Here is an 18,777-nt window from a genome sequence, read left to right as displayed (position 1 = left end):
TTGGAAGTGAATGTCATCCCACTCCAAACCCCAGCCGTAGGCAGAGACAACTTTCTACTATCCCAGGTTACTACATCCAACCCGCCCCTGAACACTTCCAGGGATGGTGCAGCTATAGCTTCTCTTGGCAACCTGTGCCAGGGTCTCACCATCCTCACAGGAAAGGATTTCTTCCCAATATCCCATCTAATCCTGCCCTCTGGCAGTGGGAGGCCATTCCACTTGTCTTGGTTTTCCATCTCTTGTCCCAAGTCTGTCTCCAGCTCTCCTGGATCCCCTTTAGGCACCGTAAGGAGCTCTGAGTTACCTCTGGAGCCTTCTCCAGGCTGGACATTCCCAGGTCTCCCAGCCTGTCCCTAAACTAGAGGGGCTTCAGCCCTTGGAGCATCTCAGTGGCCTCCTTTGGGCTTGCTCCAGCAGCTCCACATCCTCCTGATGTTAGCCCCAGGGCTGGAGGCAGCTCTGCAGTTGTGGTCTCACCTGAGTGGGACAGAGGGGCAGAATTACCTTTTTTCTCAGGTTTATCCTGACCTTTTCAACTTTAATTCCGGCTTTTTGGTTCAGTTGCACCCCCCCTTCACCTCGTCCCGTTTTCTCCCCTGGAAATGGATTTTTAAAAGCGTCATCTTCCAGCAAATTTCCCTTTCCATCTTGTTGTTTATTAGGCTCTTAAAGGCAAAGCTTGTAATGCATCCATTGATCCAAATTCCAATTGAAGAGATGTGAGCACATAAAATGGTCCCGACCCTTTAATAATGGAGCGATATCCTTTGGAATGTAGGCGATGCAATTAGGACGAGGAACCAACCCCCTGCCCCTTGATGGGGGCCTTTGAATCATTTTTATCCATTCCATATATTCTGAGTCAGAGCTGAGTTCCTTTAAGTGTCTTCCTGGTGAGTATCTGATGGACTGACACTCTCAGAAGTGTTGGACCTTTTTTTTTTTTTCTCTTTCTCTTGGAAGCAGATCCAAATTTTTTTAGATCCATATTTATTAATTATGCATGTCTACATTTATAAAATATATATAATATGTGTTTTATATGTGGATAGAAATTGGGTGGATGGGCTGAGTCCAATGGTGTGAGGGTCAACAGAGCCAAGTGTTGCATCCAGCACTTGGATCACAACAACCTCATGGAATGCTCCAGTCTTGTGGATAAAGGGCTGGAGAGATGGAAAGGGACTCGGAGGTGCTGGTGGCAGTGGCTAAACGTGAGCCCAGGTGGGCAAGGAAGCCACTGGCACCTGGCTTGTAGCAGCCATGCTGTATCCACAGGCCCAGGGCAGAGGCCATCCCCCTGTTCTGGCAGTGCTGGGGCACCTCCAGTCCTGGCTGGAATTTTGGGTCCCTTACAAGGCAGGCATTGAAGGGCTGGAATGCGTTCAGGGAATGGAGCTTGGAAAAATGTGGGGCACCAGGAGTGGCTGAGGGAGCCGAGGGGGCTCAGCCTGGGAAAAAAGGAGGCTCAGGGGGGACCTTTGGCTCTCCACAACTCCCTGAGAGGAAGTTGATCCAGGCAGGGGTTGGAATCTGCTCCCAGGGAACAAGGGACAGGACAAGAGGAAATGGCCTCAAACTACACCAGGAGAGGTTCAGGTTGGACATCAAGAGGAATTTCTTCATGGAGAGGGTTGGAATGGGCTGCCCAGGGAGGTGGTGGAGTCCTTATGCCTGGAGATGTCCAAGGAATGCCTGGAGGTGGCACTCAGTGCTCTGGTCTGGGTGACAAGTTTGGGATCAGTCACAGGTTGGACTTCGTGGCCTTGATGATTCGTGGCCTGAAATGATTCCATGAATCATTTCAATATATCATTTGATATATATAGATATATATAGATATATATATAATTTCAATATTTCAATATATGTTATGTATATACTTATCGAGGCATAGACAGCATTGATATTAATAAATGTTTACTGGATCGTGGAATTACAGGGATGCCGAGAATTCATGCCAAGGAATGAGAGCTGACAACGCTGCTCCAGTTGTTTTGTGAACCAGCTTATAAACAATAAGGAGACCACAAGACAGGATAAATCCTTGGGTATACAACCACCTCCTTAAAATTTGGAGTAATAAGCTTGGAGTTAACATCTGAATTTCTTATTTATTCCTTAAGTTTAATATAATGTCAGGAAAACCAATTCTTCAGGGGAAAAAAAATTATTTATGCACTGTTTTCTCTGCCTTTGTAGCTAAATTTAATTTAAATTTTAATTAATTAATCAAATTTAAATTTAGTTTTTAAAATGCATCACCTGTGGATGTGTATCCATCCCTAGTCCAAGCCGTGGGCATGGGGTTTTCCAGAGGCAGCCAGTAGCTGGTGTTTTCCCAGCAGATAATTCCCTTTAGCGCAGCCCTGCTGAACTTCTTTAACCTCTTCCATACTGAGTTCCTGTTTTTCCATGGAATCCTGCTCCTTGTCTGAGATATTTGCTTTAATTAAAATGTATCAGCTGTTCTGGCTTCTCATAGTATTATTGCTGTTTCCTGCGTGAGGAAAAGAGCATTTAAAAGGAAAATATCTTTGGAAAAAGCAATTATCCCAGGTATTTTTGGAAAGCAGGCAGGAGGGAAAGCCTCCAGTGGGATTTGGCTCTGTGTCTGACTGCTTATTGTGATAAATATTCAGAGTTGGAGCCGTTTGGGTCAGAATACGGACACAGCATTGGAATGATCCTCAGCAATTAGCCTTCCTGGGATATTCCAGTGCTTGGAGCACATCCAGAGCTCTGAAATGGGATTTACAGAGATGAGCAGAGGGAGGAATATCACTTCTGTGCCAGGACGGGAAGGTCTAGGAGCTGCTCTCGCTTTCCCTCTGGTTTTAGCCCATCACTGAGGGTGGTAGGACACTGTCTGGGAGGGATTAAGGATTAATCCACGTGGACACAGGTCCTGGAGTTTCCCAAACGGAGCCACTAAACGCCTGCCTGGAGTGCCGCAAGCTCCATTTCAGCTAATCAGAGTTAAACCCTAATGAACTTTGTCCAATCGCCTGAGCTAATGGGGGTAAAAGGAATCTAATTAACGGGACAATAGTTCCCGGTCTTCCCGGTGTAATCACTGATGCGCCGCCGGCATTAGAGCAGCGGGATGGAAAGCCGAGTATTAGGGACCGTCAGCATTTCCATTCTCAGGCTCTGCCTAAGCGGTTTAACAGGACCTTGGCAGGGGGGTTTGGGCTGAGACTTGACCTACCTTGAAAACAGCTTTATGTTAGGAAATTGTCTTCTCCAGAGGGTCTTTTGTCTCAACTCCAGGGAGGCATTTTCATAGCGCAAACTTTGCTGGAGAAGTTGGAATTGTTTCTGAGGATCCTCCCATGGCTTGCTGTGGGTGGGATCAGGCCCAGGGCTGGAGAGATACCAAGGAGATGGTTTGGATTTGGGCCGTCAGGGAGTGGGGAGGATGAGAGGAAATGACCTGAAGTTGTGCCCAAGGGAGGTGTAGATTGAATTTCAGGGAATTTCTTCATGGGAAGGGTTGTCAAGCATTGGAACAGGGCAGTGGTGGAGGAAGGAAGGCAGGGTTAGATGGGATACTGGGAAAAAGTTCATCCCTGTGAGTGCGGTGAGGCCCTGGTACAGGCTTAAAGAATGATTTGGGCTGGAAGGCATATGGAGGGTCCCACCCCTCTGCCATGGGCAGGGACACCTTCCATTGTCCCAGGTTGATCCAAACCCTGTCCAACCTGGCCTTGGACACTTTGAGGGATGAGATAACTGCAGGTCCTCAGGACAACCTGTGCCAGGGCCTTCCCACCCTCAGAGCCAAGAATTCCTTCCCAATATCCCATATTTCCTTGACCTCTGGCAGTGGGATTCCCTGTCACTCCATCCCTTAGGCAAAGTCCCTCTCCAGCTCTCCTGGAGCCCCTTCAGGCACTGGAAGGGGCTCTGAGGTCTCCCTGTATCCTTCTTTTCTCTAGGCTGGACATTCCCAGCTCTCCCAGGACAGTTCCATCCCTGCCCTCCTTATCTGGCTGCACCAATCCTTGAGCACAGCCAGTCACGAATTCTTTCCCTGTTTTTTGTGCTTGGCATATGGAGCTGGGCTTGTATCCAGGCTCTCTATCTCCTGCAGGAATGAATTGGGTTACAAACAATAGTAGGGATTTAGGAAATGGGGACAGGGAAATGAGCTCTCCTCTCCCACTGCTCTGAGCTCCTCGAGGTGTTACTGGATCTCTTGTGGTTTTTGGAAGGTTTTGGCATCATTTCAGGGCTTTCTCTGGCTTCAAGCGGTGTCATGAGCCCTGCAGGAGCTGCCAAGTGCAGTGTGGAACTCTGGCTTTTCATGGACACAGTCGAGAGATGAAAGGGAATGGCAGCGTGGGGCTGAATGCCTTTCAGAAGGAAATGACAATAAATCCAGTGAGAGGCAATAATGACACTTGAGGGAAGGGATGGCATCTCGAGGGACTGTTAGAGACTGGGCCAGTGCAAACCTCGGGAAGACCAAGGTCCTGCAAGTGGATAGGACAATCTCAAGAACAGACCCAGGCTGGATGGGGAATGGATTGAGAGCAGCCCTGAGAAGGATCTGGGGAAGTTGGTGGCTGAAAAACTGAATGTGCCTCATCCATTTGTGCTGGAACCCAAACTTCCCTGTGACCTCAGCTCATCCCACAGCATGGGCAGCAGGAGAAGAGGGAATTCTGCCCCTCCATCCTGCTCTGGTGAGATCCTACCTGCAGAGCTGCCTCTAGCTCTGGGGTGTAACAGCAGAGGGATGTGGAGCTGCTGGAGCAGATCCAGAGGAGGCCATGGAGATGTTCCAAGGGCTGGAGTCCTTTTGCTCTGGATAATGCTGGGAAAGGTGGGAATATCCAGCCTGGAGAAAGGAAGGCTCCAGGGAGACCTCAGAGCCCCTTCCAGTGCCTAAAGGGGCTCCAGGAGAGCTGGAGAGGGACTTGGGACAAGGGGTGGAGGGACAGGAGAAAGGGCAAATGGCTTCCCACTGCCAGAGGGCAGGGAGAGATGGGATATTGGAAAAAACTCTTCCCTGTGAGAGTGGGGAAGTCCTGGAATGGAATTCCCAGAGAAGCTGTGGCTATCTCATCCCTGGAAGTGTCCATGGCTTGAAGCAACCTGGGATAGTGGAAGGTGTCCCTGCCCATGGCAGGGGATGGGACTGGATGATCTTGAAGGTCCCTTCCAACCCAAACCATTCCATGATTCTCCCCCATGGAGATTCCATGGAATGCTCCCCCTCAGTTTAGCCCAAAGTTGCCTGTAAATTTTACAGCCCTTTGAGAAGCCACTGCAAGGAGATTGGGATATTTTGTTCATGCCTGGGTCTTTCCAAGTGGAATTATTTGAAAAGCTATCCAGTCTATGTAAGAATTGGGAAGAGACATCCTTCTGTGGGATGTGGAAACTGGGGAAAACCATGAAAAAACCCTCCTCAACACTTCATTGCAGGTGTAATCCCATGTTTCTAATATTTTTGGGGTTTTGGGGTTGTTTTTTTTTTTGAGGAATCTCTGTTCTCATTGGTTGATAACCATTAAATTTATTTGCAACTATTTTCCTTTCCAGGTCAGGGGGATTTATTGGGAAGGTACATCTTTATTTAGGTAATTAAGGAGCTTAATAGGTGCTCATTGAAATTCTTAATTTTTCCCAGGTTTTGAAAATGCTAAATGAGATCTGGGCTGGATTATTATTTTTTTTTTCCTTGCGATTAACATTAAGCTGCATTTGAATGGAAATTCAGATTCAATTCAACCAAATTAAAATAGGGGTTTTTTTTAAGTGTTTGTTTCATAATTAGAAGTAATTATTGAAAGGAGGGAATTGTTTATGGGCAAATTAATTTTTAATTAATTTTAATTAATTAATTTTTGCTGGTCATTGTGTATTTAAAACTAATGGATCCTCTGTGTTTATGGATGTATGTTAGGAAAGGACACATCCCTTTCTATTTTTAATTTCCAATCACTTTTCCAACCTCAAATATCATCAGCAGTGGACTGAATTATTTGAATTATCCCAATCAGGTTCTGTAAATAAATTAAATCATAATGTAGAAAGTGTTTATTTGAGGTTTAACCTTTATCACTTTAAGAAGAAAGCATCAATATTGATAAAAAGCCCATAAACCAAACATTTCAGTGGAATTACTTGCTTTTAGCTATAGATTTGGGGTCTTCAGGGATCTGATGGGTGAGGATAGAGATGGAGAAGCTTCCAAGGGGCGTCTTTGGAGCTTTCCTGGTGTGTTTGAGGAACACTTTTAACCCTTAATCCTTTGTTGTTTGCTAAGGAATGATGAATGACTGAGGAAAATGTAATTTTTTTGTTTTTTTTTTTCTCCTGAATGAGGATTTTTCCATTGCTACCTTCCAGGCTTGTTGCGAACAAGCTCCCTCCTTCCTCACCTCTCTCCCTGTTGCTTTCCGTAACCACTGCCCTCACGATGATCCGCTCTTTCCTCGGGATTCAAATGCCAGCATGCAAATGTGATTTCTGACTATGTAAGGATTACTTTCAAAAAAAATATAAGCTAAGCCCAAAGAAGAAATCCAGTAGTAAAAGAAAACCATTCTTTAAGAGTCACTTGTATCGCCGCCAGTGCCAGGAAATCCTCTCCGTTTCAGCCGGCTGGGAACGCCGCCGGGATGTTCCTGCTCTGCTCGTGGGGTTGTGTTAAACTTAGAGACATCAAATACTCTAAAAATTTTGTATTTCAAGTATAGGGGAATTTTTGCAGGGGTTTGGGTGGGATTTTTGGATCATGTGGTCTTGTGTTGATGAGGGGATGGGGGTGTTAAATCTGAGCACGCTGGAGTGACTCTTCCTTGTTTTCAACCTTCATTTTCCACGTTGGCTTGGAGATATCCTGGTTTTTTTCCTTTTTATAGATTATTTGAAGAGGGAATGTATTTTTCCAGCATCTTGCTGGCTCCTGGCTGAAGTTTTGATGGTTTTTACTCCATTCTGAGCAGATTTGGAACTCCATTCTGAGAAGGGAATGGAGCTGGGGAAGGGTCTGGAGCACCAGGAGTGGCTGAGGGAGCTGGGAAGGGGGCTCAGCCTGGAGAAAAGGAGGCTCAGGGGGAACCTTTTTGCTCTCCACAACTCCTTGACAGGAGGGTGGACCCATCTGGGAATCAGGATCTGTTCCCAGGGAACAAGAGAAAGGAAAAGAGGCCTCAGGTTGTGGCAGGAGAGGTTGTTTGGATATTGGGAAGCTTTTTTCATTGAAAGGTCGGGCAGGCTGCCCGAGGCACTGGTGGAATCCCCATCCCCATAGGAATTGAACATCTGTGTGGAGGTGGCACTTTGGGACATGACTTAGTGGTGGCCTTGGCAGTGCTGGGGGAATGGTTGAGCTGGATCATCCTGAAGAGCTTTCCCCACCTAAATGCCTCTGGAATTCTTTGAAGGACACAGCAGGATGTTGTTTGATCCTGGAAAATCAGACTTGGTCAACACGAGCACCTACTGAGCAGAAGTGTGACATGCTCAGAGTGAGGTAAAGTTGCTGCTGCTTCAAGAGATGCACTGGAAAAGCCCAAACTCATCCTACAGAATCATGGAATGGTTTGGGTTGAAAAGGACCTTAGAGATCATCTTGTCCAAACCCTTGCCATGGACAGGGACAACTTCCACTAGCCCAAGTAGTTCCAAGCCCCATCCAACCTGGCCTCAAGTGTTTTGTCAGCCTGGGACCTCCCTTTATAAGATTTTTAGCACCAGACTCTAATTTTCACCGTAGTTGGTGTCAAACCTGTGCCAGCTATGCCGCTGTTTTTAAAACATTTTTATATCGTTCCTCCACCCCCTCTTCATTAAAAATTTTTCTTCCGCTGTCCACCCCAGGGGGTGGGGGAAAGACAACCCTCAACCTTGTGTAGTCAAGGTTATGGCGATAAATTCCGGAGCATTGTCACTTCTATTCGGAGTAAATTGGCCGGCCGCTCTTGGGCTGAAGGGGAGATAATTTGCTGTAGTATTTCAAATGGATTAGAAATGGATTTGAAGGGAAAGTTCATGCCTCCCATTACAAAGGCTAGAAAGAAGACTATCTTAAGGCACTGTTCACACTCTAGCCTTCATTATCCACGCTTAATACCTTTCCTATTTTCCAGCGTTAATGAAATTTCCTGCCGGAGCGGGGCCTTGTGGACGGACGGGAGGACTCTTTAGATCCGCAGGATGCGCGGCAGAAAGGGAATTACAAGGCCCTCGTGTCGAGGGGCCCAGTGTATTCTTCAGGTCCTTGGCCCGGCTATTATCTCATTAATTTTATCCTCTTTTGTCAATACAGTTCATTTCCAAAGGCCGTCCTTTCCATTAGGCTAACAATTCCACGGAGAGCTGGGATCCCGCTGCCGATGAAAAGCGAGTGGGCGTTTGGCTCCTTGCCCTCGCTGGTGGCTTTTTCCCGCCACCACCGGCTTGGATGTCACTAAGAGGGAGGGGGACACACACAGTGGTGGCTGTGTTGGGGCCACACAAGCACTTGGGAGCAGCAACTTGGATTCAGAGGGAATAAAAAGGGTTCCTTTTTATTCCAAGTGAAGGTTGGGAAGTTGAGTTCCCTCCCCGCTCTTCTGTGTGGGTGTGGTTTCTCTGTATAAAATATAATCTCCCTTAAATTTTAAATCTCTTAAGGTTTCTATAATGTAATAAATATTCTGCCTAATATGATAAATAATAAATACAATAAATATTATAATAAATATTTTAAAAATATATTAAAACTTTATATATATATAAAACTATAAGGGGACATCAGTGCTTGGACATTTGCACTACCCAGAGGGTGGAAATGGAGGTGGCCAAGCCTCCAGTGAGCTCAAACTGAGCTCTCCTGGTTGGGACTCCCCATCCCTGGAAGTGTTCCAGGCCAGCCTGAATGGGCCTGGAGTGATCTGTTCTACTGGAAAGTGGCCCTGCCCATGGAGGGGGATTGGAACTCAGGGATTTTAAAGTTCCCTTTCAACACAAATCATTCTGTGATGATTCCATGTCTTGAGTCCGGTGGCCCTTTGGGCTTTGGCAGTCTGAGGAGATGTTCTGCAGAAGCTTTGCTTGGAGACCACCCTGATGTCAGTTATCTCCCTCCGGAATACAACAACTCTGAGTTAGAGGAGGTTCAGCCCCACTCCCTTTGGGGAATGAGATGAGTTCTGCTGCCATTTGCCAAAATCCTTGCAAAAATCATAGATTTGTGGAATGGATTGGAAGGAACCTTAAAATCATCCTGTTCCAACAACCTGCCTCAGTGGGGATGTTCATCTGCATTTGGAGGCTCCCAAAGTTCAGAGCTCGGCCATCCCTAAGGAATTCTAAAGAAGAAATAGGAGTGTAACCACTTTGGTGAGCTGAGAGCAGCAAGGCAGGAAAATAAATATCCTGAGGATTTGGAGGATTCAACCAACTGGATCTTAAACTGGTGCTTAAACCAGTGTGAGTCAGGCTCAGGTGATGTGAATAATCCCTGGGGTCGTGCAGGGTTTGGGGTGGGTTGGGTTTTATTTACAGCCAGAAAAGGTTTAATTTAATGTATTATCTCATATATGTGTGTCTATGTGATAACATGATGTATTAGGGCATATATGTAAACTTAAATTCAATAGATATTGAATGTATATCTATAGATACAGAATATTTTTAATATATGCAGATACATCTACATATAATATATAGATATAACTATATAGATATAACTATACAGATACAATATCTTTTTAAATACATAAAATATCTATTTAAATATGTTTAACATATATATACATATGTCTGTATATAGTTTATATGTAGATATATCTATATAGTGTATCTATATAGATCTATAAATCTATAGATTTGTTTATCTGTATATCCATGCCCTAAGTGCTTCCACAGCTGTGCCACATCCCAGTTTTTCTCTACAAACTAGAGTGGGGAATGTTGGATGAACCCCTGACTTCTTCCCTCCTCTCTACTAGACTTAAGGAAAATAAGAAATATATTATATATAGAAAATAATATCTATATATTATATGTATTACCTATATATTAGTGAATATATATAATTCAATATATCTTTTATGTATTCAATAATATATGAATAATATAAAGTGCTAAGATAAAAATAGTAGCTGGGCCTCATATGAATTATCTCTAGATATTATTAAATACATATATTGAATATATCTAGATGTTATTGAACATATATAATTCAATATATCTATTCAGTGCATATGTTCAATAATATCTGGAGATAATTGATGGATATAGAAGGCACAGAGAATATAGGTGATAATATATAGATTTATGTATAAAAGTATCAATATTTATTATTCTGTATAATATATTGACCTCGTATTTCAATACATATACTCAGGGTATATATATTCAATTATTTGTGTATCTCTATGGAAATAGATGTGTGTGGATATCTCTATGTATTACCCAGAGATAACAAAAAAGGGAATATATATAGAATTAGAAGAAGTCTTTGAAAGGACTGATTCAGAGCTGGAAAAAAAGGAGTCCCAAATCCATTGGCACTGCAGTCCCTGTGAATGGAATAATGGAGCATCCTGGGGTCCTGCCAGGGATGTGTCTCTGGGAAGAATAGGAGATGGATGGAGCTGGGATGGGTCTTGTCACAGCCCTGGGAGTGTTCTGCAATACCTTCATTAGAATCCTGGAATGGGTTGGGTTGGAAGGTTAAAGGTCCTCCATTTCCATGGAAGCCATGGGCAGGGACACCTTCCACTATCCCAGGTTGCTCCAAGCCCCATCCAACTTGGCCTTGGACACTTCCAGGGATGGGGCAGCTGCAGCTTCATCAGGAACTCGATTGCAGCACCTCACCACCCTCACAGGGTAGAATTCCTTCCCAATATCTTATCTCATTCTGCCCTCTGGCAGTGAGAAGCCATTCCCCCTTGTCCTGTCACTCCACCCCTTTTCCACAGTCTCTCTCCAGCTTTCCTGGAGTCCCTTTAGGCATTGGAAGGTCTCAGTGGATCCTTCCCTTCTCCAGCTTGAACAGCCCCAGCTCTCCTAGCCTGTCTCTAGGAGCAGAGGGGCTCTAGCCCTTGGAGCATCTCTGTGGCCTCCTTTGGACTTGCTCCAACAGGTCCACATCCTTCTACTGCTGGAACCCAGAGCTGGACACAGAACTCCAGATGGAATCTCAGAAAAGCAGAGTAGTGGGGGAGAATCGTCTTTGTCACCCTCCCGGACACTGGATATTTGATATTATTTTTACTGCCCCTGATACAGGCACAAGACCTTTCTTCAGGTCCTGCAGCCAATGCTGGATGCAACTTTGGCCATGCTGGATTTTTATGGGATGTGCTGGGTGATCCATGAGTGACCCAAGGGTCCCTCATGCCATCACCACCTTCACCCAATGATGCCACCGATGAGACTCTTTGCGAGTCACTAAGACTTGATGGTCCTCTCCGGAGCAGTTCCATGAGGAGGAAACCTTGGGGGAACTGAAACGAGGAATTTATCGAATTCCCATCCCCTTCCACAAAAAACAGCAAATTTTCCAAGCTCGGTAGCCAGTGGCAACAGCCCTCTGGAATGAATAGGCTGTCACGCTCAGCATTAGGAAATGTAACTATTCCATTTTCCAGCTCTCTTTTTCTTTGGAGCACATGTTCATTTAAAGGAAATGCTCATCGGGGTTTGCATTCCGCTGATAGGATAGTGGGATCTTAATTTACGGATATTCTCCGGTAATGCGCGGTTTATATACGTTCTGCTAATAGCATTATGAGCATAGTTTGGGCTAATACAAAATTAGAGCTCTAATTTGCATAAACAAATTACTGTTTGGATTAGCGCTAAATGAGGAAGGCGACTGATATTGGAGGAGATTTGATTTGGCTGCAGTGGCTCTGTTTGGATAGTGGGGGATGGATAGGAATGAGCTGGGAGACTGCTCTGTGGGTCAGGAGGGAGGTGGGATGGTGCAGGAGGTGTCAGGTCATGATTCTGGGTGGTAGAGGAGCCTTTCTGGAACATGTGGCAAGGTGGGGATTGGCCTCTTTTCCCTGTCAGCCGGTGACAGAATGATAGGAAATGGCCTCAAGCTGTGCCAGAGGAGGTTCAGGTTGAGCATCAGAAAGAGTTTCCTCATGGAAAGGGTTGTTAAACATTGGGATGGGCTGCCCAGTGAGATGGAATGGAGTCCCCATCCCTGGAGGTGTTCAGGGAATGCCTGGACATGGCACTCCGTGCTCTGCTCTAATTGACAGAGTGGTTCCAGGTCACAGGTTGGACTTCATGGCCTTGGAGTTATTTTCAGACCTAAAAGATTTGGGGATTCTGTGATATTAATCCCTCAGATGTCACTTCAGAACTCACTGGTCCTTCAGAATAATGTTATGGGCAACAATAACTGGATCGCAATTCCCGATCCATCTCCATCCCTCTGCCTCAAGAAGGAGTTTGTGAATTTAGGGAGAGTTGAGGAGGTGGGGACAGGTCCCCAGCCCTGCCCACTGGACCCTGCTGAGGTCCAGCATCAGCTCCAGGTGACAGGTAGGGGATGGAAATGCTCTTGGGTGACTTGTCTCATGCAGGGATTGAGGAAAATCCTTCCAAGAGACAGATTTGGGGGCAGAATAAAAATATCAAAGTTGTGGTATCTGATTACTAATAGGAATAATAATACCAAAAAAATACAGACTCATGGAATGTTTTGGGTTGGAAGGGACCTTAAAGACCATCCAGTTCCAAACCCCTGCCATGGACAGGGATGCCACCCACTGGATCAGGGTGCTCAGAGTCCCATCCCACCTGGCTTTGAAGCACTTCCAGGGATGTCAAAGCTTGTAGAGCTCCATAAAACTTGGCTAAGCTCCAGGAAGGTCACACCTTTCCAATTCTCTCATGGAATTGCATCCACATTTCCTTGTTTCTGCTGGGGCTGGAGGTGCAAGCAGGGATAGGAGAAGTTGAAGGAGAGTCCCTGAAGGTCATTTTTTTGGTGTCAGTCATGAGGAATCAGAACTTTTCCTCTGTCAACAGCAAGAACATCCCTGGTTCTTCCATACATCTCCTCCATTTTAGTGGGAACTATCCCTGCCCATGGCAATGGGGTTGGAATGATCTTGAAGATCCCTTTGAACCCAAACCATTCCATGAGTCTCCAGTCCCATGGTTTGCTCATGAAGCAGCACCCCCTTGTGACATTTTCCCAAATTTGGGCTGACCTTGACTTTATTTTTCCTGCAGATCCCCATTGTTAAACCAAACCCGGACCTCACTCCAAGGTGGCAAATCCCAACTCGTCCAACAGCGCTGGAGGAACAAAGGCTTCCGCTGCATTGGCGGGGTCATGTACCGGGTGTCGGCCAACAAACTCTCCAAAACTTCCAGCAGCCCTGTCCGGGCCAGGGACTTGAGCAACAAAACTCCCATCAGAGCAGGTGAGCAGAAATTTGTCCCAATTCATGTCCAAAACCCATCGAGATCAGTTTTTAGCTGTTTATTCCCAGCCTGTGGGTTGCCACTCATCCTCTGGCCTTGTAGAATTCCAGATGTAAAGGTGGTGGAGATCCCATGGTGCCAAGTGCTGTTCTTGCTTTACAGTAGCTCTGAAGGGGAAATAATATTGGAAAAATTGAAGGTTTAGGAAAATTGAGGTTTTTCTTAAGTCAGACTTAATTCAAGCTTGTGGAGATGTACTGTTAAACTTGGTTTAATGAACAAAGTCTTGGATAACTTCAAACAGCACCACAAGGTTCAATGTGCTTGAGATGCTCATCAAATTGCATTCAATATTCACCTAAAAATTTGGGAAGATCATTCTGCAGAAAACCGTGGAATGATTTTGATGAATTCCCAGCTTTACCTTGCAGCTTTGATTTAATTTGTGTTTCAGCTTCTCCTGTGTTGGACGCCTCAAGTGTGGCTCTTACAAAAGAGCAGATTTTAACTGTGTTTAAAGTATTTTTAAAATTTCTTCTTGGTCTCAGATATTTTTGCTCCCTAACTGGTTTATTGAGAATTTTTGGGGATAGTTAAACTGGGGAAGGCAAAATGGGTGGCTTTGTGCTTGATTTTACTGTCTGGAAGGATGAACAGAGTAGAGATGAGGATTTTTATGGGTGATGCTGGAAATCAGGCAATGAGGGGTGGTTTGGAAGAAACACCAACTTTTTTTTGAGAAACACCAACTTAGAGGCAAATTTCTGGAAGAGGGATTAAGCCAAAGGTATGATGGGAGGATTTCTGCAGAGTCAGGCCTTGGAATTGCTTGTGGGGGGATTTGGGGTGACAGGACATGGAGGGGATGTGATCCCACCATTTTTCCTTTCTCACTGAAACCATGTCTTCTAGTGAGGTCTCATTCAGAGAACTGGTTTTAATTTGTCCCCCTTAGGGAGAGAAGATCCCTTCCAGGGTTATTCCCTATAAAATACAATCCCATCTGATTATTATTTTGAAGATATTCTTTATTTTGCTGTCGCCTCTTTCCTCCTGCCACATAGCACGTTGGCTTTGTAACCACGAAACCTGAGGAACTGCTGTAGATCAGTATTTTCATGTCATCTTTCATCTCTCCCCATAATTCATCCTGCTTCCCAAGGATGGATTCCACAGATTCCTCTTGCCTTAGGATAACTGGGCCTGGCAGGGCGGAAGATTTGTGTGTTCTCATCGGCTGCGAACGTTTGCTCAACGCTCTGTGTTTTCAACACTTGACAAAGTTTATTTAAAAGATGGAAAAAAACGGCTTTTCCTTTCCCTTTCAGTGCCAGGCACTGTGTGTTTGGAATAGTGGAGAGACGGGAAATGCTTCTGACAGTTTAATAGCTTGGAGTTTACTTCCAGTGGGTTATAATTCTGCTCTTTCCCTGGATTTATAGGGTTGGGGTTTTATCTCTACAGTACAAAATCTGATGCGGGGCGCTGGGGCTGATCCGTCCACACCATCACAGCATTCCCAAGTGATTTATTGATGGATGCTGATGGAGAGTTAAGATTTGGTCCTCGGGATGCGCTTCCTGCATCCCTGTGCTGTATTGGGATCAATCCTGGGGCTACCAGGAGCAATGGGAAGAGCAGTTTTCCATGGCTTTTCTGGAATTGACTTTGTTAGTGCTGGAGGGACGAGGAGGGCACACAGCTTGGGGACAAGGAAAGTGTCACTGCAATCCCAGGAAAAATTTTTGGAGGTGTTTTGAACATAAATAACCCTGCTGGGGCATTCACAGCATCACCACAGCCAGTGCAGCTGCTGAGAACTTTGCTCTCATCCCACGTGTGGCTCTGCTCCCAAAGGATTTATGTGCCTTCCACACTTTTCTCTGGAAAACTGCAAATAAAATACAAAAAAATCAAAATACTTTTTTTTTTGCCTTCCCAGCTGGATAGGGACCTTGGACGTGGCGTAATTCATTGCTCAGGCAAAGATGGAGAAGAAAACCCAGAGCTTAAACATTCTCTACTCATCCCTGTTCAAGACAAAGATGCGGAATCATACATGGAAAGGCTCTTTCCCTTTGGGATAACGTATTTCGGCACCCATGTATTTTCTCACTTTGCAGAAGTCTTAGAAAATAGGCAGTGGGATGGTGTGGAAACCATTTGCTGCATGGCAATTAATGAAACAAGCAGAATAATTTGGTTTCTCCACTCACAAGGAGCCTTTCCTTCATTTCTGTCTCCAGCTGCTAAGGCGTTTTCCAGACTCTTGAAAGAATTTCCATGAAATCAGGGAGAGAAGCAAAAGGTCCTGGGCAATGTAGAGTTTCACAAAGAAATACAGAAGGGGAAATACAAAATTGAAAGCAGCAGAAAGCAAATTAAGGTTTGACATTGTCCGGAAACCAGCCCTGACCCCAATCTCAGCACGAGCCGCCACCGCTGACGAGAGAGGAATTGCACTCCGTGAGCTGGAGCTGGCTCCAGCAGTGTCCAGGCTGTTTTTCCATGGGCAAATCCTCACCTGCATGATTTCCTCATGCTGAGATTTTAGCTCTTGGTTGGAGAAAGGCTGGTGGCTTTGAGGACTCCAGAGGTGACAGCTGGCCCCTTGAGCAATGTGATTTTTATTTATTGGTGTTTTTGAATTGTCTCCATGACCATAGATTCCAGAACCTTGGAGATACTCAGGATTTCTGAGCTCCCAAAGGTGGAGGTTTAAGAGGAGTTTAAAGTCCTCCGGAGCTGAGGCATCTCTCACACATTGTGACGGTGGCTCTGATCCCAGAGAAACAAATTATTTACTAAAACATGGTTGAGTTCAGCCTTCCAGAACTGGGAGGGACTTTCCCTGCGTCCAGATGCACTTCCTGTCTCCTCCTGCCTCAGTTTCCCCTCTCTGCTGCAAAGGTGATCATCTGGGGAGATGGAAGGTCACAGAATCATGGAATGGTTTGGGTCGGAAAGGAGCTTAAAGACAATGTCATTCCAACCCCCTGCTATGAGCAGGGACACCTTCCACTATCCCAGGTTGATCTAAGCCCCATCCAACCTGGCCTTGGACACTTCCAGGGATCCAGGGGCAGCCACAGCTTCTCTGGGCAACCTGTGCCAGGGCCTCCCTACCCTGACAGGGAAGAATTCCTTCCCAATATCCCATCTATCCCTGCCCTCTGGCAGTAGGAAGCCATTCCATGTGTCCTATCCCTCATCCCATGTTCAAACTCTCTCTCCAGCTCTCCTGGAGCCCCTTTAGGCACTGGAAGGGGCTCTAAGTTCTCCCCAATACCTTTTCTGCTCCAAGCTTAGCATTCCCAACTCTTCCAACCTAGCTCCAGAGCAGAGGGGCTCCAGCCCTTGGAGTATCTTTGGAGTCCCTCCTCCACTATTTCAGTCTGGGGACAAGTCACAAATGCTCCCGAACACGATTTGGGCTGCAGTGGAAGAACTCAACACTCAGAGATCTCCACGGTGCTGGAAGAAAGTGCTCTCTGGCCTCCCTGCTTACCAACTAATTTTAGAAGTGCTGAGTGTCACGGAAATGCGCTTCCCACTTTTTCAGGGGTGATGAAATGCTCAGTGCTGCTGTTGGCCCAGTGCTTGTAGGAATGATGCTCCTTCCTCTGAGCCACTCCTTTTTACAAACAGAAAGGAGGCATTAAGGACTGGAATGTTTCCACCACCAGTCTTCTGCTTTTAATTTAAAGATGAATTAGGGAGGATTTGCTCTGGTGTGCTGGGCTTTGCATTTTACCCATGTCCATGGAAACATCCCAAGCTTCTTGTTTGTCCATCATGACCCACTTTCCTGTCTTCTGTCTTCAACACACCTTGAATGTGTTGGGATCATACTGGAGGATTAAGGAAGAAATTGGTGGAGGAGAGACCAGCCCAATGCACTGAGATGTAAGAGCAGGGAAATTTGGAATGTTGATTTCCTCGGGTTTCCACTGGTTTTGGTGTTGCTGGATCAGGATCCCTTTATGTTCACTCCCTTTGAGGTAAATTCCTTGGTTTTGGGATTGCTCAGTCTCTTGCCTTGTTTTGACCTCAATTCCTTGGCTTCTTCAGGATCAGTCCCTTGTTTTGGTGTTGCTTAATCCCTCGGACAATTCAATTAAAGTCTCTTGGTTTTGGTATTGCTCTGTCCCTTACCCATCTTCAGTTAAATCTCTTGGCCCCTTTGGAAGTCATTCCCTTGGCTTTGGGATTGCTCAGTCCCTTACCTCTTCTGACCTCAGTTCCCTGGCTCCCTCAGTTTCACTGCATTTTCTTTGGGACTGTGTGATCCCTTGGTCCCTTTTGATCTCAATCCCATGGCCCCTTTTTTACTCAATCCTTTTCTTTGGGATTCCTCAATTCTTTCCTCTTTTCGGATCAATGCTTTCTTTCTGGGGTTGCTCAATTCCTTGGCCCCTTTTGAGCTCAGTTTCATGGCCCCTTCAATCTGAAGGCTTTCTCTTTGGGATTGGGGAATCCTTTCAGTCTCAATCCATCCAATCTCAGTCTCATGGATTTGGGATTCTTCAATCCCTTACCCGTTTTGAGCTCAATTCTTTTGCACCTTCAGTTTCAATGCCTTCCTCGTCTTTGGGATTGAGGGATCCCTTGGCCCCTTCAATCTCAATCCCTTGTTTGTGGAATTGTTCCGTGTCTTTGAGCTCAGTCCCTCAATTTCTTTAAACTCATCCCTTGCTTTTGGGATTCTTCCTTCCCTACCCATTTTTGCCTCAGTCCTTGCTTTTGTGGATGACTGAATCTTTTACCCCTTTGGACTGCAGTCCCATGTATTCTGGGGGTTGATGAGTCAATCCCTTACCCCTTTCAAACTCAATCCCTTGTTTTTGGGATTTCTTCAATCCCTCACCCTTTTTCAGATCAGCTCCATGACCCCGTCAATCTCAGTGTCTTTGGGATCGTGGGATGTCTTGGCCCCTTTGATCTCAATCCCTTGATTTTGGGATTGTTCAATCCTTTGGCCCTTTTGAGCTCAATCCCTCGGCCCCTTTTGAGCAATGTCCCTTGCTTTTGGGATTATTCAATCCCTTTGACCTCTTCACTCTCAATTCCATGGTTTTGGGATTGTTCAATCCTTTTATCCCTCTGGAGTTCAATCCTTTGGCCCCTTCCATCTCAATGCCTTGGCTTTGGGATTGCTCAATCCCTTTTGCTTCCCATTCCTCAACTCTGGAATTTCAGGGCTCAGATCCTGCTCCTCGCCCACATCTGCTCATGCAACATCCAACGTGGAGCTGCTTCATTAATTGAAGCTGATCCATTAATTGAAGTTGCTTTGTTCATAAAACACTCATGACCACCTGACTCAGGGACATCCATGGGATGTGGGGACAGTCGGGCAGGAAAATGGGA

The 18,777-nt window shown here is 45.6% G+C and overlaps 1 protein-coding gene across 1 annotated transcript in view; it reads left to right on the top strand.

Moving 5' to 3' along the window:
• Positions 1-18,777, top strand: part of ZC3H3 (zinc finger CCCH-type containing 3) — a 127,341-nt gene that overhangs the window by 71,926 nt on the left and 36,638 nt on the right. Inside the window, exon 5 of the mRNA XM_058830034.1 lies at positions 13,213-13,406. Within this exon, the coding sequence (XP_058686017.1) occupies positions 13,213-13,406 (194 nt within the window). The remainder of the gene's footprint in view (positions 1-13,212; positions 13,407-18,777) is intronic.

Source organism: Poecile atricapillus, chromosome 2 (assembly GCF_030490865.1).
Source record: "Poecile atricapillus isolate bPoeAtr1 chromosome 2, bPoeAtr1.hap1, whole genome shotgun sequence".
Classification (NCBI taxonomy): Eukaryota; Metazoa; Chordata; class Aves; order Passeriformes; family Paridae; genus Poecile; species Poecile atricapillus.
The sequence above is the reverse complement of the archived record's forward strand: the minus strand, read 5'-3'. Positions and strand labels throughout refer to the sequence as shown.